The 26,363-nt window shown below is 34.3% G+C and overlaps 1 protein-coding gene across 1 annotated transcript in view; it reads right to left on the reverse strand.

Moving 5' to 3' along the window:
• SATB2 (SATB homeobox 2) overlaps positions 1 to 26,363 on the reverse strand; it is a gene marked incomplete at its 3' end in the record, with an annotated part of 131,427 nt that overhangs the window by 48,529 nt on the left and 56,535 nt on the right. Inside the window, exons 6-7 of the mRNA XM_081346759.1 lie at positions 19,986 to 20,088; positions 12,905 to 13,377 (exon numbers count right to left, since the gene is read on the reverse strand). Coding sequence (XP_081202885.1) covers positions 12,905 to 13,377; positions 19,986 to 20,088 — 576 coding nt within the window. The remainder of the gene's footprint in view (positions 1 to 12,904; positions 13,378 to 19,985; positions 20,089 to 26,363) is intronic.

Raw genomic sequence — 26,363 nt, forward strand, 5'->3', positions numbered from 1 at the left:
TTAAAAATATTTGTTCACATCAATGATAAAATGAATAACTGCTAACTACTGCTAACTACTAAATCTGCTTCATGGCCCTTTTTAGATGCATAAAAAGACAATATTTAAAGTACAACCAAGCATAAGCACAGTAGGCATATTGTCTTGGATAACAGAAAGGAGAAACCTGAAAAGGGAACAAATCTGAGAGGTTCATAAGGATAAGCCTTCAGCAAGCCTGGGGATTCTCTAGTAATAAGGAGCCTATACATTGGTTGTCTTAGATGTAATAGCTACCCCTTTGTGGTTTTGTTTTATTATTCTTCTTGTTTTAAATGGGTTTGTAAACTGTTTTAATTCCTCATTTCCATGTATTGAGAGCACCCTAGAGTCACTTCATGTGGCTATATGAATTTGACAGAAATAAATAAAATAACTCTGCTTTACAAAGGAAAATTTAAGTCCAAGACCAATAAAATGAATAATTAAATTTAATAACAGCTTTCTGAAACAAAGGACTGTACTTTAGAGCAGAGGTCTACAGTTTTTCTGTGGACCGGAGGAGGAGTGGTTTTGTTTGCTGCCTGCATCCTGCGGATGGGGCTTTCCTTGTTTGTGCGGAACGGTTACTGGCATGCCGCGGCCCAGTACTGGTCCATGGACTGGGGGTTGGGGACCTCTGCTTTAGAGTAAAGGACATAAGGCCACTGTAAGTATAAGGTACAAAAATGTAGTGACTTGACAATATCCCTCTTTTGTAGTTCGATTTTTCAAAAGTAAAAAATAATAGTCAATTAATTGACTACTAAGTCAGACTTTTTACTTTGGTTGGAATTAGCACACTTCCTACTATGGGGACCATAGGCAAACATTCTAATCTACTGCAAAACTATTGTTATGTGTTTCCGATCAGAGGTAAAGTCAGTAATCTATGTATTGTAACATTGCCCAAGGTACTACCTATGGCATCTGGCATTCATAAATCCAAAAGTTTACTTTACTTTACAAGACCTAACTTGGACAACCACTACAAAGATTGCCAAGTTTCATATAATAGTTGTGGCCTGGAAAAGTTGAATGATATTCTTTTCTTATTGTTTCAGAAGACTGTTTTCCCTTTTTATGTTTTATGTATGTTAAATTCTATATTTGTGTTTTTGAAAGGGGGTTCATCCTAATGTTTTTGCATAAATGGAGGGTTCATTTTTTTTCCAAATCAACCAAATGTTGATCCATTAGTTATGAGAGAGATTGACTAACCAGTTTGTCACTGGAATCGGATGACATGGGCTGAGAGAGTGACTAACTCAAAGTCGCCCACTTTCATGCCTAAGGGGAGAGTAGAACTCACAGTCTCCTGGTTTCTAGCCTGATACCTTAACTACTAGATACCTCATGGGAGTCAAACTCACTGCGTCATAAGATGTGTTGTGACATATCATGACTTTTTTTGCATTGCCGGAGCTAGGATGGGTGCAGCCTCCGCATGATGCAACTGGCCAGCAGTTTGACACCCCTGAGATACCTTAACCACTGCTCTCAGTGGTGCTTTATTGGTCTGAGATCGTAAATAAATCTACAACTATTAATCTAATTTCTCCTTTATTTTTGTCTATTTAATACAATTGTATATATTTTAGCTTTATTTGATAATATTTATTGAGCTTGGGATGAACTTTTAAACTCAAAGGATAGCTTTTTAAACAATTGTGCTTTTTCAGACACTCATCGCTTGAAAAAAGCAACAAACAAAATTAATAAATAATAAATAAAATAATATCATGAAGTTATAAAACTATTTCTTCTCAGATTTTGTTTGTAAACAAAAGCTAGTAAACTAGTAGCCTTCAGAATCAATAGACTTGATTCAATAGGGCTATATACTACTATTTTCATGCCTAAAAAGCAAATAGCTTAATGAAGCAGTTGCATATAGATAATTCCTGCATGTTAAAAACAGATGATTCAGATATACCTTGACAGTATTATCACGTCAGTTTTCCATGCTAAAGGACTCTCAAAAAGTGTTTTCACTCCCAGTTTCTTACATATGAATAATTTTGAAAAATATTAATAACAATAACACAAAAGCTTTACTGGTTGGGCTATAAGTAGACCTACTCCAGTGTCTTATTTCTTACCAGTCAGAAACTGTGGCAATGAGCAAACAACATAACACATAAAGGTAGTAGCCCCTTATTACTGTTGTAACCCAGCAACTATCACTTCTCAGATTTCTTACAATACAGATTACAACTATTTCATTTCATTTTGGTCTAATATCCAGCAGTATGGAAGCCTACTGACTGGGGTAATTGTAAATGTTTCCTTTCAGTAAATAATCTGTATAATAAAAAAATGAAATCATGTAGAGATCACTATGTTGTCTGTATTTACCACTATCTTCTAGTCCTTGACTTATGATCACAATTGGGACTGGAATTTCCATTGCTAATTGATACAGTGCTAAAACATGTGACTGCATCATTTAGTGATGGCAATACCAGCACTCCCCACTGCTCTGTTATCCAAATCGAGAATAACAAGTCATTAAGCAAGTATTCTTTCCAAGCCAAGCTATCCAGTCTTAGTCTCTCCCAGTCCCCAAGCCTCAGTAAGGTAAGAGACTGCTTCCAACTTCCCCTACTCACAGCACAAAGAGGATTTTGGCACTGTGGCTTAGGAGTTGCTTTTCACTTTTTTTCAGCACAAGGGGGCTTTTGGTGCTGTGACTCTGGGATGGCTTTTGCAGAGGGCGAGTGCAGTGTGAAGCTCAGCTCCAGCTTAGCCCATGGAGGATCCAGGAATATAGATCCACTTTCCTTATGAAGCCATTAGTAGAAAACTAACGAAGATGGTCATAATCTTCTTGGAGCCAAATACTACCCTAAACCTATGGAAAACAATTCAATCTTACCAGTAGGGTTATGCAAAACCTCACTTTTGAAGCAATCTGGACAGAATAGTTATATGCACATACACTCCTGACTGTGTTAATCTATCAAGAGAACAGCACTTCAAATATCAGATTCAGAGGTGTCCTATGCAACCCTTTCTATTTAAAGAATACAAAAAGTGAGAATAAAACTTGCAGAACACTATTGAAAATGGCAAAAAAAATAGGTGGCAATGAACTGTGAAGAGTCTGTTCATGAGAAAATGTCTCAGGATGGAAATCTATTACAATGCATTCTGAATAGACTGCTCTGACAGACTGTGCTGATAATAGATGACAGAGTGATAACAAAGTCAATAAAACAAAGTATCATGAGAGCCCTTGTTTATATTCATATAGCTCCGAGTTGGTATACATAAAAATGAATCAACAATCAGCATTATGAAATAAAAATAAAAATAAAGTGATACTAAATAATCTGTTCATCTTTTTCTCACCTGCAACAAATTAGGCTTTCAATATGCAAAGCATCTTCTTCAAGAAAAACAAATGATCATGATTTCATTTAATTGTAATTTAATGAGGCATGATTTATTCTTAAAGTGATATATACCAGGTGCATGGCAAAGAAACCAGTCCAGCCAGACTAACTGTAGCATTGCTGTTTTTAGGAAATGCCTGAAGTTAGCTAGAGATAGTGTTCATTTCTGTAGTATTCTGCTAAAGGGCAGAAACAGAGAATGGAAACCCACAGCATAAATTTATTTGCTTTAGAATCCCATTGGATATACACATATTTATTACATTTTTTAAAAAACTGGATATCTATGACGGTAATCTATGAATTTTAGAGCTCCAATTATGAATGCTGTAATCTATATCTAAGACTACAGTATCATAATTCAAGAAAGTTAAGCATTCACAACTTGGGCATAAGTACACAGCCTGAAATTCTGGGGTGAAGAAGACCTATGCCTACAAATGAATTTTTACTTATCAAATATTTGTCTTTGCTCACCAAGGGAAAAAAATAATTTACATTTGTAGATTGGTTGTTTAAATAGGAATCATTTTCCAACTTCAACAACTGTATTTCAGACTTTTACAAGATGATTGTAAAAACAAACAGAAAATGTGTGCTACTTAACACAGAATTTGACTGTAAATAAAGCAGTTAACATTTGGTATCTCATGAATCCATTTACCCTTGAGAGTTCTATTAACTACTGGGAATTTTTCTGAAATTACTGTATACCTCAGTTAAAAATAGGAGACAACTTGTGCAAATCCAGTACTGACAAAGTACTGAAAGTTTACAGATAATACAGTCATTGGTCTCATTTAAGATGGGATGCAAACAGATGAGAGGTTGAACAACTGGCCTTATGGTGCAGCCGGAACAATCTGGAGCTGAACGTGCTTAAAACTGTAGAAATGAAAGTGGATTTTAGAGAAGCCCTCCTATTCTAGCACTCTTTCTAAATTAGACAACACCAGCATCAACAGTAGAGACCTTCAAGGTTTTGGGTTCTATAATTTCCTAGGATTTGAAATAGACACCTAACATTAGAACCATCACTAAAAAGGCACAACAAAGAATGTTCTTTCTGCGTCAACTCAGGAAATTCCGACTGCCCCAGGAGCTGTTGTTACAGTTCTACAGAGAAATTACTGAGTCTGTAATTAGCACTTCTATAACTGTCTGGTTTGGTACAGCAACCAAACAGGACAGGTACAGACTTCAACACACAGTTAGGACTGCAGAAATAAACTATTGCAACCAACTTGCTTTCCATTGAGGACCTGTACACTCCATGGTCAGAAAGAGGGCTGAGAAAATACCAGTAGACCCCTCACATCTTGGACATAAAGTCTTTCAACTCCTCCCCTTGGGACGCACTTACAGGACATTGCATGCCAAAATAACTAGACATGTACACAGGTTTTTTTCCTCGTGCCATCAGTCTGCTGAACACCTAATTCCCATAGTACTGTCTTATGTCTAAGTATAGTTACCCATGTAGTATGGCTGTATTATTATCTTTCTCATCTGTTCTACTACCTTCTCTTATTGGTATCATTATCATTATATTTACTTTGTTATTATGATTATTACTACTTTGTCATTTTGCATTTACAATGAGAGCTTATGCACCGGAGACAAATTGTGTGTCTAATCACAGTTGGTCAAATAAAGTATTCTATTCTATTCTATTCTATTCTATTCTATTCTATTCTATTCTATTCTATTCTATTCTATTCTATTCTATTCTATTCTATTCTATTCTATTCTATTCTATTATTCTATTCTATTCTATTCCTGCAGCCTGGAATTCCTAACAAGTGCATTTTATAGATGAGTTATTATTTGTTATTAATAACAAATGGTCCATATTCTTATTTATGATTTAGTATGAAAAACACCCAGAAATGTTACAGTAATAAATTTTGCAGGCAGTAGAACAAACTGTGAAAACTGTTTTGGTTTTATATCACCATGTAAATACATTATCTAAAGGGTCACAATAATATGTATAAGGCCAACAACACAGATCACCTTTTGCAACTGAGTGCCCTCCAGAGATTTCAGGACAAAAACATGTTAGACAGGAATTTTTAAGATATATATTTCCAATAAATCTGAAGGGCAATAACTTTGGAATTTTACAAATTGTATAATTGTTTTTAGAATGCAGGGACACTCTTTAAACATATGGAATAAATTGTGTTTTCCATTATATAAAACAACATGTATAATGTACCTTGAGAGGCCTTCCTTCCTAATTAATGCAAAACTTACAAGCAGGAAATACTTTTTAAATATAATTTAGAATAATTTTTAATTATAATTTAGAATAAAACACAAAAAATATCTTTTAAATTCCAGCATATTAGGAGTTAATACTGAAAAACCAAAAGGACTACCTTGGTTATTTTAGTTTTCTATGCTTCTTAACTCCCAGCAAACATCGTGCTATTTTATAGGGATTTAAACTATTACAACATGTTGAATACAATAAAGATGTTATATTATGCAGTGTTATTTTTCACAACAGAAATAGTAAGGCTGCAATCCTGTATACATTTCCCTGGAAGAATAGTCCAATAAAGTAAACGGAGATTACTTCATGGGCATGCATAAAACTGCAGTATTAATAATGGCTTCTGATCTTGTATAAACAGACCTGTAACTTTTATGAAATTATTCTGGATGCACATGTATACTTACTAGTTTAGGTAATTATGTTTCATAACATGCCATTTCAATGTGGCATTATTTTAAATTTTAATTATCATATATTGGTATGAGATAAAACCTAAAAACTAATTTAACTAATGCTTAACGTATGCATCTCTCATGAGATACCTGCTTAGGCTTGGAATGACAGTATTCAAGCTGATTTAAATAAAATGTATATAATGTGTAATGATGGAAATTCAATTTTTAATATTAAAATGAAATGTTTTAGTCCTCAAAGAAAATGCTGCTATTACATTAGCTTAATAAACTCTCTTTATTAGGCTGTTAATTTTTATGAAAGACAATAAGTGCTTGTATGACAGAGGGGAATTGTGAAGGAAATGCAAGATTAAACTACAACTCCAATCAATACAGTATATTTAATTCATCTCTGGTGGGCTTTCTGAAGAACACCAAAAAAGAACATACGGACTCTGTCTAGAAATTATGCTAAGCTTTGGTTAATCTTAATCAATCTAGCCATGTTTCAGTATTTTGGAATGTACTACAGTTAATTGTGATAGAAACAAATCTATATTTCCCTAGACTTGTTTATTTTGTGATTTAAAGAATTTATAAGCTGCCCTACTTGCAAATTGTGCTTTGGGTGGTATACATAAATATATGATCTAAAAAGTGTAATCAATACTGTTTCAGTCCTACATCCCAGTCTGAAACTCCTGCAATAGGTTTAGGGAACCTATTTCCCCCATAACCTTTTGAAGGTGAAATCTTCCCTCCTCCAACATAACCATGAAATCAAATCACTGCCTCCCATTTTTTATAAAGGGTTGTAAGTTAGTACTGCATGAATCTTGCCTTGTGTATCAATCAGATCTGAAAAACTGATAACTAGGAGTAATAAGAATCATTGGGAGTCGGGAGTTATACTGGATGGTGGTGAACAAAGTTGGCTTCTAGTTAATGGCTGTTTTTCTGCCAGGTCCTATTTAATATGGCAGTCGTGCTATGAAAGCATCTACAACTTTCTCTCAGCATTCCAAATATGTTCACCATTCCAAAAATGTCCCTACACTTGCTTAGAATTTTAACTTCAATTATTTTCACCTGATGCTATTAATTTTCATCCCTTATAATCTTCTGCCTTATTTGAAAGATTACCACTGTGTATTTTTAAATGATGGTATCTGCTTTGTAAGAAGTGAAAATCCAGGAGAAATGCCCCATTCTTCCCCAACTGATGTTTTGTGATGGATGAAAGGCAGAGTGTACAAACCCAACATTTTAATCAGGTTCATTTCACCTCAGCTATAAAATCTGAGTGTAAATCCTCTAGAAACTTTAGAATGCATTTCTGCCAAAGATTTCTACAGAAGCAAAATACGGAAATGGGCAGGAGTGTAATTTGTGACATTTATATACACACACATACAAACACATAATAATGGAAGCAAGCATAACTTTAAAAAATATGATAAATAAATCTCAAAGGGCTCTTGCAAGCCGATAAACAGAAGGAAGCCCTATGTATGCCTCCTTAAGCTCCAGTACAAAAGGTGGGATATAAATCTAATAAATAAATGAAGCTTGGCTGAAACAATATAAACAAATGATATCAAATCTCACTATCCATTTCAGATAATAAACCATTATTTATTTGAATTATTCGTATTTTACCTTTCTATCAAGTTATTGTTGAAGTTCTCTTCCACAGTAAATTTTTTGACTATTTCGAATTGCAATTTTCAAAACACCAAACATAGAATTAATTCGCTAAAACCAATAATGCAGATTATTTAATGCTATAGCAAGGAAGCATTATAATATAAATATATATGGATAATCCTTGACATATGACCACAATTGAGCCTAAAATTTCTGTTGTTAAGTTAGACATCTGTTGAGTTTTGCCCCATTTTAAGACCTTTCTTGTCAGAGTTGTTAAGTGAATCATTGCAGCTGATAAGTTAGTAACCCAGTTATTAACTGAATCTTTTCTCTATATATGCTAATATTCATGAGTCTGGCAACTAAACGCCCTTATCTTTTTTTTTTTACAACTTCTCTGTAATAGTGTAACTTCAAATTTCTGTATCTTTCCTGATCTGTATCTCTTCTTTACTGCTAACGTCCATCTTGGTGTGCAATCTTGATCCAGTACAATATCCTAGTGCTGTATTTCTGCATTTTAGGCAAGGATACTTCCAGATAGAAAGCCCTAGTATCACCAGGGAAAAGGCACCTTATAGCCCTTCCATCTTTTCCTCTTTAGCAGATTTTCCCAATTTAAAAATACGGTAGATAGGAAAAAAATGGTTCTTATGAATTGCTTAACTGGATCGTAAGGAAGGTTAAAAGGTAATGTAACAATGGGGTTGTATGAGGTTACACTATGCTCCCCTTAATCAACTATGCTATATCAATGAAGATAAAAGAGTTAACCACTGTAAGCACAGAAATGAAGTCGACTGACTAGGATTAGTCAGTCTAGAAATTTTCTCTTTCTGCTCTTTTTACTTTTTCCCCTTCCCTTGAATATGTGAGGGGGAGGTTACAAAATAGAGGAAGAAAGCTTTCTTTAAAGTCAGTACTTCCCAAACTTTTTCCTCCGTTACCCAAAACACTTATTAGAAAGTCTTTTTTATTGCTTATTGGATCTTATTTAAATGTCCTTTTTATGACTGGATAATGAGTACGTGTATCATTGCAGAAAGGAAAAAAGAACACTTTTATCCATTTTGGGGTAATTTTGGGAAACACTTTTTGAAGTGGTGCCAGCAGATCATTGCCATTTTCAAAACAAAACAGCAGGAAGAGATAGTGTGTCAAACACAGTCACTTCCTGTTTAACTGGTACATCCCAAATAGTGGGATATTGGTACAGAGTATGTCCTTATACTTGGATATTGATAGAATGTATCAGCCATATTGTTCAAGCACAACCAATGGGTTCTCTGAATCCCAGTTGTATTCTAAGTTGGCTTTATTTTATAAAATCACAAAGCTTATTATTTGAAATATATTTTGAAAGAGGGAATTCTGTTAGATTCTTTAAATATTTTGGATCCTTTTCACTATTTATTATGGAAATTTTTATTTAGGCATCTGCTTCTTTTTTCTCTCTCCCTCTCTTCTATAACTTGCTGTGATAATATACTCCAACAGTTTTTGTAAACTGTATCTCTGAAATGTAATTTCAGAAAGAGGTATGACTTAATCATTAGCCACAATAATTTTGAAAAGAACATTTTCTTTTAAATGGATTCATTACACCCATAACAACATGTTGGTTCTATGATTCCACACTAAAAATATTGTATATGAGGCCTAAGCCTCTGTGGCAAAGAGAAAAAATGTTCCAAATAGCTGACTAGTTCAGTCACTTATCAAGGAAAGAGTTCTTCAAATCAAATATTAAAGAACAACATGCTATATGTTGAAAAGTATGTCTATGCAGATTTAGAAGCTACAGTGTAAAACATACGATATATTTAATGACAATATTATAAGATCTACAAATGTTAACTGCTTACCTTTTGGGTCAACTTCAAAATATGTCATTATATATATTTTGTCTACATTTATTATATTTGGCTTTATAGAGGGTGAAATAGAACAATATCTATATATACATACATAAACGCATAACAGGTTATGATTCAAGAAAATGAAATACTTTTTCAAACTTAAAGCAACTTTAAAAAATAAAATCATATACTTGTGTATTCTGCTGTACTTTTTACAGATATCCTCATGGCCAGCTTGAAAAATATAATCATGTTGATTAAAAGGACATCTGTTTTTACTAGATACAGCCATCTTATAAGTCTAATAGCAGAAACGAAGTATTGAAAATATGCTGCCAGTTTATTTAATTGCCATACAATGTGGAATTTCCAATGTAGCAGCACCCCAAAAATTCATTAAGTGAATTTTAGAACAAGACAAAATCTCCATCTTTGCTTCACTACTCTACTCTTATAATGGTCTAAGCTTCAAGAAAGAAATATGGTGCACTATTTTGTAAAGCTGAATTTCACGTGCATATTTATATTGTGTACCATTAATGTCCAAAGTGTTCAATATCCATATATCAAAACAGAACTATACATTTCATGAGCAAACCTATACAAACTTCTCATGTCCTTTCTTTGGAAAAATGTTGAAAGGAGAAATGAAAGAAAATCAAACTGTTTTCACGTAAACACTTAAATCCTTTCCTATCTGACAACTCTGCTCCACATTGGTCTCGTTTCCCTCTTATGTTCAGACAATTCTTTCCAACTTCTACCATTACCAAGTGAAAGGTACTGTAGAACTCTTCATCATTCCCGTTTACAATTTTTTTTTTGAGGAAAGAACAAAATGAATTAAACGATGGGGAAAAAATGCAGGGAGACTACAAAAAGAAGACAATAATATCTGGCTTGCCCTCCCCCCTGTAAATTCCTTGGTTACAGTCAGGGCAGTGGCGGAATAAAAGCTTTATCTGAAAAAATACATAATTCCATGCACATTTTAATTATTGCATTCATATATTTAAAACTCTAGCAGATTAAAAAGAAAACAATCTCCCCAGAATTACTTTTCTTAGGAAAGCAGCTATTACATATTATATTATGTATAATGTAACCACAGGACTCAAAATATTTCATGTTACTATTACATTATTATATACACTGCTGTCTTCCCAATGGAAGGTAATAATAAAACAATTGTATAATTATTATGGGAAATATTTAAAACATTCAATCATGACAAAAAGTTCCCAAGGCCAAATTAAATTCCAAAATCAGCAAACTCAGAAACTCATGATACTAAAAATGGGAGGATTTCATCCATTAATTTGTTTTTTGAATTTTCAGGTTCTGTGGATGTAATTCATGAATGAGTATATAAGTATTATGGTGCTTAAATTCACCATATTGGTAATACCGTCTGGAGACTAACAAATATGGTTCTCATTATTGTCTATGTGGCAAACAATGTTACTGGCTCCCCAAAATGCTCCATAATTAAAAGGTACTGCTAAAAAAGTAGTCACAAAAATTTATAGTTCACGCATTCTTGCAATATTTTAAAAATCCAAAGTTAAATATGCTTCTGTGCACAGTCAGAACTAGAAGTTGAAGTAAATTATAGGGATGTAATTTTCCTGCTTGTTTGTTTGCTTCTATCTCAAATATACCCATGCAGCCTGCTTTTCATCAAGCAGAAAAAAGCAGACATTTTATCTTTAAGGGAAAAGGTGATTTTGAACTTTAATGAACCAGGGGGAGACATAGTAGGTACTTTTAAATCTAAACAACATTCTTGGCTTCCCTAGACAAAAATAACTATACATAATTTAACTTATATGCAGAGCACATCATGAGAAAGGCAGGGCTAGATGAATCAAAAGTTGGAATTAAGATTGCCGGAAGAAACATCAACAACCTAAGATATGCAGATGATACCACTCTAATGGCAGAAAGTGAAGAGGAACTAAAGAGCCTCTTGTTGCGAGTGAAGAAGGAGAGTGCAAAACTTGGGTTGAAACTAAACATTAAGAAAACCAAGATCATGGCATCTGGCCCTCTCAATTCCTGGCAAATAGATGGGGAAGAAATGGAGGTAGTGACAGATTTTATTTTCCTGGGCTCCAAGATCACTGCAGATGGGGACTGTAGCCAAGAAATTAAAAGACGCTTGCTCCTGGGGAGGAAAGCCATGGCAAATCTAGACAGCACACTAAAAAGCAGAGACATCACCCTGTCAACAAAAGTGCGTATAGTCAAGGCTATGGTCTTCCCAGTTGCAATGTATGGCAGTGAAAGCTGGACCATAAGAAAGGCTGAGCGCCAAAGAATTGAAGCCTTTGAACTATGGTGCTGGAGAAGACTCCTGCGAGTCCCTTGGACTGCAAGGCGATCAAACCGGTCAGTCCTAGAGGAGATCAACCCTGAATGCCCTTTAGAAGGCCAGATCCTGAAGCTAAAACTCAAATACTTTGGCCACCTGATGAGAAGGAAGGACTGACTGGAGAAGAGCCTAATGCTGGGAAAGATTGAGGGCAACAGAAGAAGGGGACAACAGAGAATGAGGTGGCTGGATGGAGTCACTGAAGCAGTAGGCGTGAGCTTAAATGGACTCCAGAAGATGGTAGAGGACAGGAAGGCCTGGAGGAACATTGTCCATAGGGTCACGATGGGTCGGACACGACTTCGCAACTAACAACAACAACAACAATGTGGTGAATAATAATCTACTTTGAATTTTGGGAAGTAAATGGTCATAATGTTTTTGTTAAATTCATTTGGCAGGAAATTACAACATTAATAGATTAATAGATTACATATGACAAAAATTCAAATATATACGCTAAATAGATAATGGTAAGGTCATCAGGGTCTGATTCTCTGGCTTTATTAAGAATTTAACAGAGTAAGTTCAAAAAGATTTCTGGGATCATTCTATAAGTTTCTAAAGGGAGATGAAAGAAAGAAATCTAAACAATCTCTTCCATCTTTTCTCAATCATTTGCACCCAGTTTCTACAGCATAAAAATACAAGTTTTATATATAAAAAATAAAAGGACAGAAGGCACTATAATCATAGTCTTGTCAAATGTTATACAATGGTTGGGGTTTTTTGAATGCATTGTTCCAATTTTGCAAGATACAGTAAGGAAATGGAATAAAATTGCTGAGAAGTGTCTTCTTCCTTTATTTTCCATTTGTTCCATGTCATTTAAAGTGAAAACCAGATCTTTTTGAGGTGGTTTTTAAAAAGCCTTTTTTAACAGAAAAATGGAATAAAATGCTTGTTAAATAAATAAAACATCATACCTGGGTGCGATTGAAAGCCACTCTTGCAAAGACCGCCTGGGAGACACTGGCCCTCTTCAGCTCATCCCTGACTTGCTGGTAGATATCTGGAGAGACTTCCACTGATGAGTTTGTTGGTTCTGGTTTGACTGTTCTAGGGATAGGTGGATGATTTAGAAACTGTTGATTAATTGCCTGTGGGTGCTGATGAGCCAAGAGTCGACTTACTGCAATCTGTTGGTTTATCAAATGGGCCATTGCTATTTGCTGCCTTACTAGTTGTGGGCTGAGCTGAGGTGTAAGAAGACCAGGGCTCATGATTGGTTGTAACGTTGGCACTTGGTTTCTGATTGGAGTACTATGGTGAATTTGACCATGAGGAGATTGTTCATTTGTTTTGCCCAAAGTTGCCAGCTGGTTGATATTCGGTAAGTGCATGGGACGTTGACCAAGAACACAATATTCTGACAGGTTGTCTCTTTCAACTCGTTCCACTGTTAAAATAAATTAAATAATAAAAATATACCATCACTTTAATTTGAAATGACATCAGGGATTACAAATAGAGTTGTATTAAGCTGTTTTCATTTTAATGCAAGCCCTATATGGACACAGTATTCTATAATAAATTAAGCTAATAATGTTTATCCTTTATAAATCTGACCTGTAGTAAGGATTACATGAATTTTAAGAACCCAAGTTCATTACATTGGGTCAGCCTTCCAATGAAGCATCAATTAATTGTGCTAATATTTTATTGTTGCACTGGTAATCTCAACAATTAAGTCCCCAAATATTTACCTTCAACTAGGATTTATTTTATTTATTCATTCATTCAGAAATATGTACATTTATATCCTGCAGTTTCTCCACAAGTTCCAAGTGAGATACATAGCAATTCTATTTCCAACCTTTGGAGTCAGGTTTCATTGAGAAAAATGACTGGTTCAAAGTCTTCTATTTGAAGCTAGGTTTGCCCAGTTCTAATATTTTAACTACTGATACGTTGCTTATAGGGACGCGGTGGCTCAGTGGGTTAGGACGCTGAGCTTGTCGATCAGAAGGCTGGCAGTTTGGCAGGTTGAATCCCGAGTGCCGCATAGCAGAGTGAGCGCCTGTTACTCTTCCCAACTTCTGCCAACCTAGCAGTTCAAAAGCACGTAAAAATGCAAGTAGAAAAATAGGGGCCACTACGGTGGGAAGGTAACAGCGTTCCGTGCGCCTTTGGCGTCTAGTCATGCCGGCCACATGACCACGGAGATGTCCTCGGACAAGCGCTGGCTCTTCGGCTTTGAAATGGAGATGAGCACCGGCCCCTAGAGTCGGAAACGACTAGCACGTATGTGCGGGGGAACCTTTACCCTTTACCTTACATTGCTTATAAATCTCCAATACTTTCTGATTGGAAGTATCTTATTTCATTGTGCAGAAACAATCAAAATATGATATTGTATAATTTACATACTTGTTTGCATACACAGGGACCTTTAGTTTTTCCATTCCATAAACTCAGAATGTCTGTCTGTGTGTGTGTGTGTGTGTGTGTGTGTGTGTGTGTGTGTGTGTGTGTGTGACTATATGCAGAAAAAAATACATGGCTGATACTGTCTTGCCTTTTTATTTGTTGTTGTTTATAATATCATCTATTCCCATACCATGTCTTTGTAAACACTTGAAACACTTGAAATCACTTGTATTCTTTCTCCCATGACATATGTGCAGCCAAATCACTGCTGTATAAACACTATGTCCCTTCAGCAGACCACAGGGTCAAATTCATACCCCCAAATGAGTTATGGGATATGCACCCTATTTTTCTTCAGAACTTTAATGCACATTCACTACTTCAGTATAAGTTCAACTACTGTTTTTAACTGTAAGCCACTCAGAGTATTAAGGAGTCAGGCACACTCAAAATCAAATAAAAAAATAAACGTTACAAGAGATTCTCTTAAATAACCCCTTGTTCACATATACCATTCCTAAGTGGTTCCGTAAATCTTTAAAGAATTGTGGATATCCAGTTTTGAAATATTTATCAAAAATCAATAAAATACTATAGAATATTTAAAATATTTTATCTTCTTTCAACAGCAAATTCATGAAGCAAACATTTGCATCTATTTATAAATTTTAACCCATTTAAACTTTACATTTATTTTTTTTATTTTCGCTTTTCATAGCCTGGTCAACTCAAACGGGTTATAACAGGACAAAATCATAAACTATGGCTCTTCTTCCCTTCTCTCTCACCACCAATATATTCTTAATTTTAAAAAATAGTAAGTATCTATTCAAGTGATAATGAAAACAATTATACCTAAAGTTTTGAAAAATCCTAAATAAATGTGGTGTTATTGCCAAGCTTCTATACAGACTCAACTTCTGATACTGTCTATATAATCCTATAAGAATTACATTAATATTGTTATTGCTAAACAATGCTAAATAGCAGTAACAGGAAAAGCAAATATACATTAAATGTTGTATACCTGTAACTAGTTTTCATGACACGAGAAAAACAAAAATATAATACCATTACTAGCCTCTAGGAGGCAGTAGAAAAAGATACACAGTATAATTTATTTTATTTATTATTAAATTTATAGGCCGCCCTTCTCACTGTCTAGTGACTCTCTAATTACCAGTCTTGACTTCCTAGAACTATTCTAGAGCATGGGAGGTGCTTTTCATGTGGGTAATTCATTTAAAAACTATGATTATCTTAATTACTTATTTCTTTTCATCAAAACCCACTTAACCCAATTATGAGCAAAGAGGTAATTTCAGAAATCTCATTTCCAGTCAACACTTAACTTCATGTTTACCCCAACCATCTATCAGTGTTATTTACTGTCTGGTCTCTGACCAGGAAAACTATTTGCACATCTGCGATTTGTGTGCCTAAAAGGGCAGTTCCACTATAGTATTTGGCAGTCATGAAATGCTTCCTAAAATGATTTCCTGCAAATACACTGAAAATCTATTTTCAAAATAGTACACATCAGTTAACTAATTTTCCAGTAAATCTTATTACCTAGCACAAATATGAAGATCGCTATAGCTCCTATACAACTTCTGTTAACTTTTCACATTAGTACATTAATATGAAATCACTTCAGAAAGTAGTTGTAATTTTTTAAGAACACAAGATCAAGTCCTGAATCACATCCAAGACTCACCTAATCCAGCATTCTATATCAAAAATGACCAAGTTTACAGAATATGAACATAACAGCCACCCCTTAATGGGAACTCAAGAACCAGTTGCCATGACAAATAGAGTTGCCTAGTAAAACATTGATCACCAATAATTCAGGATTACAATTATTTTCTAAAGCCTATTAATATTGCCATGGAGAAACAGTTTGGTGTAGTGGTTAAGGCACCAGGCTAGGATCCAGGAGACCATGAATTCTAGTTCTCCCTTAGTCTTAAAATCACTCAGTCACTCTCTCACACCGCTAGGAATGAAGCGATGGCAAACCAGTTCTGAAATCTGGCCAAGAAAACTGCAAGGAATTGTCCTAGCAGTTGCCAGGAATCATAACTTATTTAAAAATAAATAAATACCACCATCAGAGAAGGAAAAATTACTTGTAGACAGTGGGGGAAAACAAGTTCTTCAGCAATGAAATATTTTTATTAAAGGATTCTAGAAATGTATAATTACATTCTTAGTCATCTTATTAAGCTATCCACTAAATTTGCATCTTGTGCAAATGTCCCTGGAAGCAAGTCTTATTGCATTGTCTTTTGAAAGAAATACTGGCAGAATTGATTTTCCTTTCTTTTTCACATACCCCAAAGGGATGTATAGCAGAGGCTCCATTTCACAGTGTTGAATACAGCTTACTGTATAGAATTTTATAAACAAATCACAATTAGAACTATTAGGACTATCAGATCTTTGCTTCAAAAATCCAGATAACCACTAAATAGGACCAGTGACAGGAAAACTTCTTTGCTGCTATCTAGTAGTCATCTGGCTTTTTACAGCCCATACCAGTTAAGTCTTTATTATTATTATATGCAATAGACCTCATTTACATAAGCTTTCAAAATTTATAAAATACAGAAAGAGAAAAGTGATGCTGTTTGAAATTTCAGAAGGAGTTGCTTACAGACTTGAATTATGTATGGATGATCACAATGAAATATGCTAATGTTAGTTGTGACCATAATAAAGATTTGATATGGTATCGTCCTTCACTGAAAATATTTTCTATAAAATTAATATATATATTACATGTTGAAAAAGCTCTTATATTGTTACATTGTTTTTCTTCTTTTCTCTTTCATTGGTTTTTTTACTTTGTTCTGTTTTACTAAACAAAGGCAAAACAAAGGATACAAAAAGTGACACAAATATTTTAGATACTATATATAATAAAAGAATTGTTGTTGTACAGCACCCAAAGTTACTTTCCATGAGATAGGAAGCCATATAAACTGTTTAATAAATAAATTATAGAAGACATGAACATGATATGAACTGATAACATATAAACTTTTCACCATCCGCCCCTAGCCATTTGAGTGCCTCTCAAGTTAATTAAAATATTATTGTGAATATACCTCAGTGATATACTAAATTTGATCAGCTACATTTTAAAATAAAGCAATATTTTGCTGAATTTCATGTATCCATGGTAGCCAGAAATTATGGCACACCTCATACAAGCAATTTACAGAACACATATTGATGGATCTGTATTGATTTCATGATTCAAAGTGCAATTTCAATTGGTTTGTGGTTGTCAGGTGCAAACAACCAGACCTAGACATGGAGAGTTCAAAGTAACTATTTTATTATGCTCTGCCTATAATACAGGAATCACCCCACTACTCTTGGGAACAATTAGATAAAGCTCCAAGGAAATCAGGAGGTGGGGAGATCAGTCCTAGCCCTTTTGCGGTTGCACAGTGACTCCAGGCTAATTCTGCGCTTGAACCCTCCTCCCTGCCAGGCTGGGTGCTTTCCAACAATGGTAAAATTGATCAGTGTTACAAAAGCCTACATGAATAAGACTGCATATTTAATTTTTTCTCTATACACTCCTCTGCCTTGCATACGGTGCAAATAGTATAAAAATTTCACTGCTATTATTCTTACTATGTTTATTATTTGTAATTGTTGTAATCATAATTATTACAAATTTCTATGAACTGCTAAGATAAATCTTTATTATAAATGTACAATATAAATTTCGAATATAAATTATGAAAGGGCAAAGGAAAGTAAAATGATAGGACAGTTACAGCTGAAAACAGTTCCTAGTTCTCAAGAAGGGAGCAAATAATCCCAAAAATGATACAGCATGTATGATTTTTTTTGTAGTATCAGTTTTAATGGACTGCAATCAATTTTCAGAAGTTTGTATGTTAATAGATGTGGATCTCACCAATACAAAATGGAAGCCTGGTTGATATAAAGACAAAAGTTGATATGAGCTAAGCATAATAGCAATGTTGAATATGTAATGGATTCCACAACTATAACCTGAGCATGTTTATTTCAAGTGCTCTTTGCATATAACTTTTACATCTGTTGCTAATGATATCAAATTATTGATTGTTCAGTTTCTCATATTTGTTTAAACATTAAACAACTTAATGTTCTGCAACCTAATGCTTTTTTTCTTTCAGAAAGTTTTTAAAAATTTTGCTATGCATTAGTCATATTTACTTTGATCTTTCTGTATGTATAATTATTTTACTGTTTGTTTAGTTCAACAGAATAGGAGGGGAAAGGATTGACCAAAGAGATCTGTATGTGGCAACTTGTAACAGAATCTCATAGCTTATGTTTAGGAAATCATGGTTTTGATTAAGAAGGAACCAGTTAGTTCCCACTGCTTTATTAAAAGAGACATTAGTGGATAAATCAGAAACACATTTCACAGAGCAGATTATGTTCAACTGAAATGCCAATAAAATGATTTTGAAGCTCTTCGTCATTTTCCATTTGCAATATTAAATTAGAATAGCTTTTTTACAATTAGTTTAATGTAACAAAAAATTAAGATGTATGTATACAACAGTGGTTTTCAACTGGATTGACCTTGAATGATGGCTGATCTTGCTGACCAGATTCATAGTAACTCGACCCTTATTTTTAAATTCACACGAATATTCTAGTTTCTGAAATTGAACCTTTCATCTTACATATAAATTCTCATTTATAAAAACTATATGACAGAAATTGAGATAATATGAAAGCGAAATATAACAAAAGCTCTTTCTGATGATGATGATGATAAAGTTTGGTTCTCTTTATTTTTCAATAAATACACCTATAGTAATTTTTTCATTGCTGTTTTCCTCCCATTTGTTGTAGCTGAAGAATCAACACTATTTGAACCATGTTAAAGCAGCTTGTGTTTATTTCACACAGACTGTAACCTTTCATTCTGCCTCATGGTACATATACATGTACACACATTTCCAATGAGTTTTAAATTCAAATTCTTGTTAGCAGCATGCACACAGTTATCCAGAAAACTCTTTGGACTTAGATCCTTGACCTCTTAATTGAAATCCAGGACTTATTCTGCTTTTCTATATTTAACAATTAACTCTACACTTACTTTAAAAAATGGGGGGGGGCAGGAGAACAAGAAAAGCTTTAAAAATTGAATGAAGAAAGGAAGTAGAAGCCCATAATATGATAGAATTACTTGGTGATTGCAATGGCAATTCTGTGTCTACAGTAAGAGCTTTTTAATGTTTGAACGTGCTTTTAAACCACAGCCCAATGTAGTAAGAATGCTCTCCCTTTTTGTCTTACAACAAGTAATGATCATCTATAAACGGCCTTGAAGCTATTTAACTCTTTTGATTATATTTTCACTGTGCATATATAAAAACACTTTTGAAATATTCCTTTCTTTACCTTGAGAAATACTACTTATAAAAATTGTTGAAGATCATACGGAAACTGCTTCAACCAAAGTAGATCTTTGTATCTGGAAAAATATTGATGATACTGTATATAAACTAGCCTTTGTAAACACCTCTTGATCATTTTAGAATAATAATTTCCAAGTATTCATGATCTGTTACAAGGTTTGGCATTGAATGATAATTAAAATCAATTTACCTTTAATCTTCTTGTACTTTTTATACCATCTTCCAAATTCCTGGCACTTAGTAGCTGACACATTTGCATAATATGTGCTATTTACAATGGATGATATCATACTCTGAAACCAGAAAAAGGAGAAATAAATAAGTTCTAAACAGAAAATAATCAAAATTCTTCCAAAAGAAAGTAATGTAGTTGAAAATGTATCGTTCATTCATTCATTCATTCTTAAGTGACAAAACAAACGTTCAAAATGTATTCATGTACAAAAACAATTGTATAGATCCTAAGACTAGTTTATCCCAGTTGTCACTTTAATTTATACTAAGTATTATCAAAAGAATCCTTATGCTTCAAGTATGTTAGAAGCTGTGTCACGTTGGGGAATATAAAGGGTGAGAAGAGCTGTGATTTAGGAGCCGGATCCTAAAGGTAAGATTAGATACTCCAGCATCTATAATCCAAATAATGGTTTTCAGATGTTTCTACTCTGCTTCCAACTGCAACAGGGACCACACAGCCAGGAATCTGGGAATATTTGTGCTACTTGCTACAGAACAACAGCTAAGCAAATATATTAAATAAATAATATTTATAGAAACATGTCTTTAATCCTTTTGTGAAAATTCATATAGGAAATAAATTGCTATACTATTCAAAGCAGAAGAAACTAAAAATAACACATGTCAAATTAAGCATGTCTATCTAAAAACTTGTATTTAAAGGTTGTACTTTTATTTTTAACCTCTGAAAATAGACATTAGTGGCCAAATCTTTTTTATCACCTAGCACATACTTTGAATTAAATTACACAAGATACGCTATGATAAATCTAGCTCTTCTTTTTTGCTGCTGCGCTCTGATTCAGTGTAATTTTTTAATTACTTATTTATTTATTTTTATTTTATTTTAATTCCATTTATATCCCGCCCTTCTCCGAAGACTCAGGGCAGCTTACAATCTAAGCACAAATCAAATGTGCTTAGCCTTACTCCTTATGGAGCTTAGTTTCAGAAGGTAATGTATGCATTTTGGAGTAGGAAAGAACATGCTCAAAAAGGTTAACAAAACAAGTGGTTTTTAAAGAGTATCATATAAATATATTATGAAAGTTCTGCAAATGCAGAACTGCAAAAAGCATCTGGGGGAAGGGAAATCCCCAACAGTTCTTGCTTCTTTGCTTGCAGCAATTTTTATTCATTTTAATTAAATTTCAAGAAAAATAACAGTTTGGGGGTTATTTTGATTTGATTATTTATATGATATATTCTATAGTATTTCAAGTAAGCTTAACTAATACAAGAACATAAAAAGAAATGCCTAACTTCTGTTTTCATGTACCGTGGTCCTGATTCAAGTATTCATTTGTAAAAAATAAAAAGATGTTGAGATTTTCAACAACTTCTTTTATTTATCCGTAGAGCATGTCGCAATGGCACTTTTAAAAAGTTTTTTAAGGGTTTTCTCCAGACTTAACATAGGAGATGATCAGTGTTCAAGCACATCATCAGACTCTTCTGTCCCATCGGTCCTTTCGCACCCACAAGAGATCTAAGTCCAGTCCACCTTGAATTCTATTGACTCTTATCTCCCGCCAATTTACTTTAACCATTAGTAGTTCAGATTCTTGTAGAGAGTTTAAGCTTACAATCTATATTCATTTAAACTGCCTGGATTTCTTGATTTTCTTAAGGCTAAACACTTAGATTCAGTACAACTGTGAACACTCTCCCTTCAAAAAAAATGTACAGGATGGGGGGGGGGGAATCTTTACTTCATCCTGTATATTACCATCTTCCAAGGAGCATTTCTACAGCCATGGAATGGTATAAGATCACAACAATTTAGTTTATTGTTTCTTTGGCTCTCTACCCTGAAATTTTGATTCAAGATTCCAAAAATCAAAATACTGTAACATAATTGTTGCACATTTAGCCTGGGAATCAAACCTATCTAGAGTTAAAAATAAGACGTTACGCATAGCAGAGAATATACATGGAAAAATATTCAGTTTATAACTAATGTTTATAACTGGTGGTAAAATGTCCTATATCATTTCTAAACTATGTCAAATTTAAGATTTCCCAGCAATAACATGAGGTAGGTTTTTCTAAATCTGTGACATGTTCACAAACTCATGCAAGCTTGTATAATAAATATAGACATGGGGGGGGAGGTGGAATTGTGCCTGCTGACCCTGTTACTTACTGTATGGTACACACATTAACAGGATTTGGAGAAAAAGGGAGTGGAAGAGAAGAAAGTGTGCAAAGCTGAAGAAACAAAGTATAATTACATTCCTTGAAAGGACAGTATGTATTTGATAGAGCAATCAAAAGGTACCCCTTCTAAACTGTTATTAGAACTTGTCTGAAAAATATACTGTATTTTATATACCTTTTTTCAGGCATTCGTTTTGCACTTTAGCCCTCCTCCCATAAATAAAAGACTATGGACCAAATGAGGATGTTCAAGATTTTAAGGATTGCCATGTCTGTCTTAAGCTTCTGCAAGGCTAAATGGACCCATTTCACCCCTTCAGTTCCTCCAAACCACAAATTAACATGAAAAAATCCCTTACATTCAAAAAGTGCAGCCAGCATGGGAGAGTGCTGACTCTTGCCACACAGTTTACAAATTGCCACACCCTAACTAGATCAAGAGCACGGAACTTAAGTCTTATCCAGGCATGGCTGAACTACAATTCCCAGCAGTCCTAGAGACATGGACAGTGATGAGAAATAATGATAGTTGTACTTCAAGAGTATCTAGACAAACACATGTTCTCCACTCCTGACTTAAATTATGGTTTAGAAGATCGGAGAAGCTCTAGCAAGTTGGAGTTCATTTCCCATTTTCCTCTTATTTATTCATATACAGGTATGAGGAGAGAGAAAGTACTGATTTTCATTTTAGAACAAACTGTAGTTCTGCCTTTATTAAATGACAACAAAATGTAATAAATCTGTACCAAACTTTGGATTCATTATTCCAATTTGTTAATTTAACAAATCCAAGCCTTTGATACATACGGCAAGAGGAATTAAAGTTTTAAATGAAAATGAAAACTATCCGTCCCTTCCTTTGCTCCTCTGGAAAATAAATCAGAGCATAAGTAAAATAGGATTATGCAATCCTATGTCTCATTGTTCATGGTCATCTGAACAATGTTTATAAAATCAACAAAAGCTTGCTAATACAAATTTCAAACATGTAGTGTTAATATATGAATTATAATGGTACAGGTGAAACTCGAAAAATTAGAATATCGTGCAAAAGTTCATTTATTTCAGATAGACTCATTACATGCAAAGCAAGATAGTTCAAGCCCTGATTTGTCATAATTGTGATGATTATGGCGTACAGCTCATGAAAACCCCAAATCCACAATCTCAGAAAATCCATCATTGACACCCTCCATAAGGAGGGAAAGCCTCAAAAGGTAATTGCAAAAGAAGTTGGATGTTCCCAAAGTGCTGTATCAAAGCACATTAATAGAAAGTTACGTGGAAGGGGAAAGTGTGGAAGAAAAAGGTGCACAAGCAGCAGGGTTGACCGCAGCCTGGAGAGGACTGTCAGGAAAAGGCCATTCAAAAGTGTTGGGGACTCTCACAAGGAGTAGACTGAGGCTGGAGTCAGTGCATCAAGAGCCACCACACACAGACGGATCCTAGACATGGGCTTCAAATGTATTCCTCTTGTCAAGCCGCTCCTGAACAACAAACGTCAGAAGCGTCTTACCTGGGCTAAAAAAAACCAGACCTGGTCTGTTGCTCAGTGGTCCAAAGTCCTCTTTTCTGATGAGAGCAACTTTTGCATCTCATTTGGAAACCAAGGACCCAGAGTCTGGAGGAAGAATGGAGAGGCACACACTGCAAGATGCTTTAAGTCCAGTGTGAAGTTTCCACAGTCTGTGTTGATTTGGGGAGCCATGTCATCTGCTTATGTTGGTCCACTGTGCTTCATTAAGTCCAGGGTCAATGCAGCCGTCTACCAGGAGATTTTGGAGCACTTCATGCTTCCTTCTGCAGACGAGCTAATGGGGATGCTGACTTCATTTTCCAGCAGGACTTGGCAGCTGCCAACACTGCCAAAAGCACCAAAATCTGGTTCAATGACCGTGGGATTACTGTGCTTGATTGACCAGCAAACTCGCCTGACCTGAACCCCATAGATAATCTATGGGGCATTACCAAGAGAAAGATGAGAGACATGAGACCAAACAATGCAAAAGAGCTGAAGGCCGCTATTGAAGCATCCTGGTCTTCCATAATACCTCAGCAGTGTCACAGGCTGATAGCTTCCATGCCACGCCGCATTGAGGCAGTAATTGCTGCAAAAGGGGCCCAAACCAAGTACTGAGTACATATGCATGCTTATACTTTTCAGAGGTCCGATATTGTTCTATGTACACTCCTTGTTTTATTGATTGCATATAATATTCTAATTTTCTGAGATTGTGGATTTGGGGTTTTCATGAGCTGTACGCCATAATCATCACGATTATGACAAATCACGGCTTGAATGTAATGAGTCTATCTCATATATTAGTTTCTCCTTTTAAGTTGCATTACTGAAATAAATGAACTTTTGCACGATATTCTAATTTTTCGAGTTTCACCTGTAAGTTTCTTCAGTGACGACTGAAATCATTACTAATATTAAACCAAAGTAGACAATACATGGTTTGATGCATGAAAACCTGACTGTTCAGACTTGCAATAAATATTTTTTTAAAAAAGCTTTTAACTGACAAGCACTTTTATCAGTTTTAGTTTCATAAATATCACTGCTGAAACTTTAAATAAGAATCCTGCTAATTTGCCCATACCTTCAACTGGAAGTCTGCCTAACTGGAGTAAAGTGGAAAAGTAGGCCCTGCTATGATAAAAACAATTATTTTCATTATTTATTGGTAAGCTAAAATGACTATAATGTTTGACTACAGGGATAGCATTGTTCACTATAACCTCATCATATAACTATGATTATCTCACTGATTTCTACACTCAGTTGTTTCCAATTTATTCTCCACTGTCAAGACTTAATCATTTCAGAGTGAACTTGAAATACCACATAACAACTGTGACATAAATATTTGTTAGCCTATCTTCCTCTTTTCCCAGATATAGCAGGTGATAAATAGCTTTAATAGTAAAATGAGTATAATAGAGTAACCAATCTTTTCATTCCAATTTCCTTGATCTATGACCCAGTAACTACAATCTGATTGCCTTCCAAAGTAGACAAAAAAAGTTTGGTTAATGAAGCTTATAAAATTTATAAGGCTTATAATGTTTACTGATATTATTTTATATTATTTAATTAAACAGTAAAATTTGACTCATCTGCCTTCTATTTTATGAGTCATTACATACAATTTAGCCATAGCAAACTAGAAAAAAGTTCTCTAACCTTCATGTCTTAATGTTGTTGTAATAATACTATTTAATCCTTGTAATGAACATTGAAACCTTGATCTTCATGCCCTGTTACTTTACCAATGAATACCTACTTTAAAACTTTTTTAAAATGTTCAGTGCATATAAACAGGTGAGAGTATATGTTTACAAATCTCTCAAATGTATATACATTTCTAGAAAAGTATATACAGTGTATCAGAAACTGATCCAGATATATTCTGATTATGAACCTATAGTAGCTGAAATTAAAACTTGTATGAACGCTGGAAGTGCAATAAATGTTATGAATTATAAAACATACCTAAATAGTTTTCAAGCCAAGCAAATAAAGTTACAAATTTCTCCAAAATGTAGAAAAACTATTACAAAGTCACTTGACATAGGAAAGAAAAATATCTAGATCATTTATCAGTAATTTTTAGGGTGCTTAACTTAAAGATATATTTCATAATATCAATTCTTGTAAGAAACCATTTTCAGCTATTTTTCCTTTATCAACAGCATGTAAAAGGCGAATAAACCAAGATAGATCAGTGGAATTTTAAGTTAAACCACATGATTACACTTCCTTTTTAATGGCACCCTGAATCAGTATCTGTAAAGAAAAAACTCCCTGTGATACTGCCTTTTATTCCTCTACAGAGGAATATTTGATGCACTGCAAGCACACTAATAAACAGCAGCATTTACTCTGCAGTCTTTCCTAGGAGACAACTTTGTAATTTGCTGCTGTCAATAATACATTAATCACAAGAGGGCTGTAATGATATTTCACATTTGGCACAATATTTTCTTAAAACTGATTTGGGAAAAGGGATTTTGTTAAAAAATAGTCAAGTAATGATAACAGGCAGCTTATCTAAAATATTCAAATTTTTGCATGATGTGAGCTACAACAAAGAAATTGGAGGTAAGCAGATATATAATTACTAAACTAAACCAAACAAAAACAGAATAAACAATACTACTG

The sequence above is a fragment of the Vipera berus genome (genome assembly GCF_964194415.1).
Source record: "Vipera berus genome assembly, chromosome: 1".
Taxonomy (NCBI): domain Eukaryota; kingdom Metazoa; phylum Chordata; class Lepidosauria; order Squamata; family Viperidae; genus Vipera; species Vipera berus.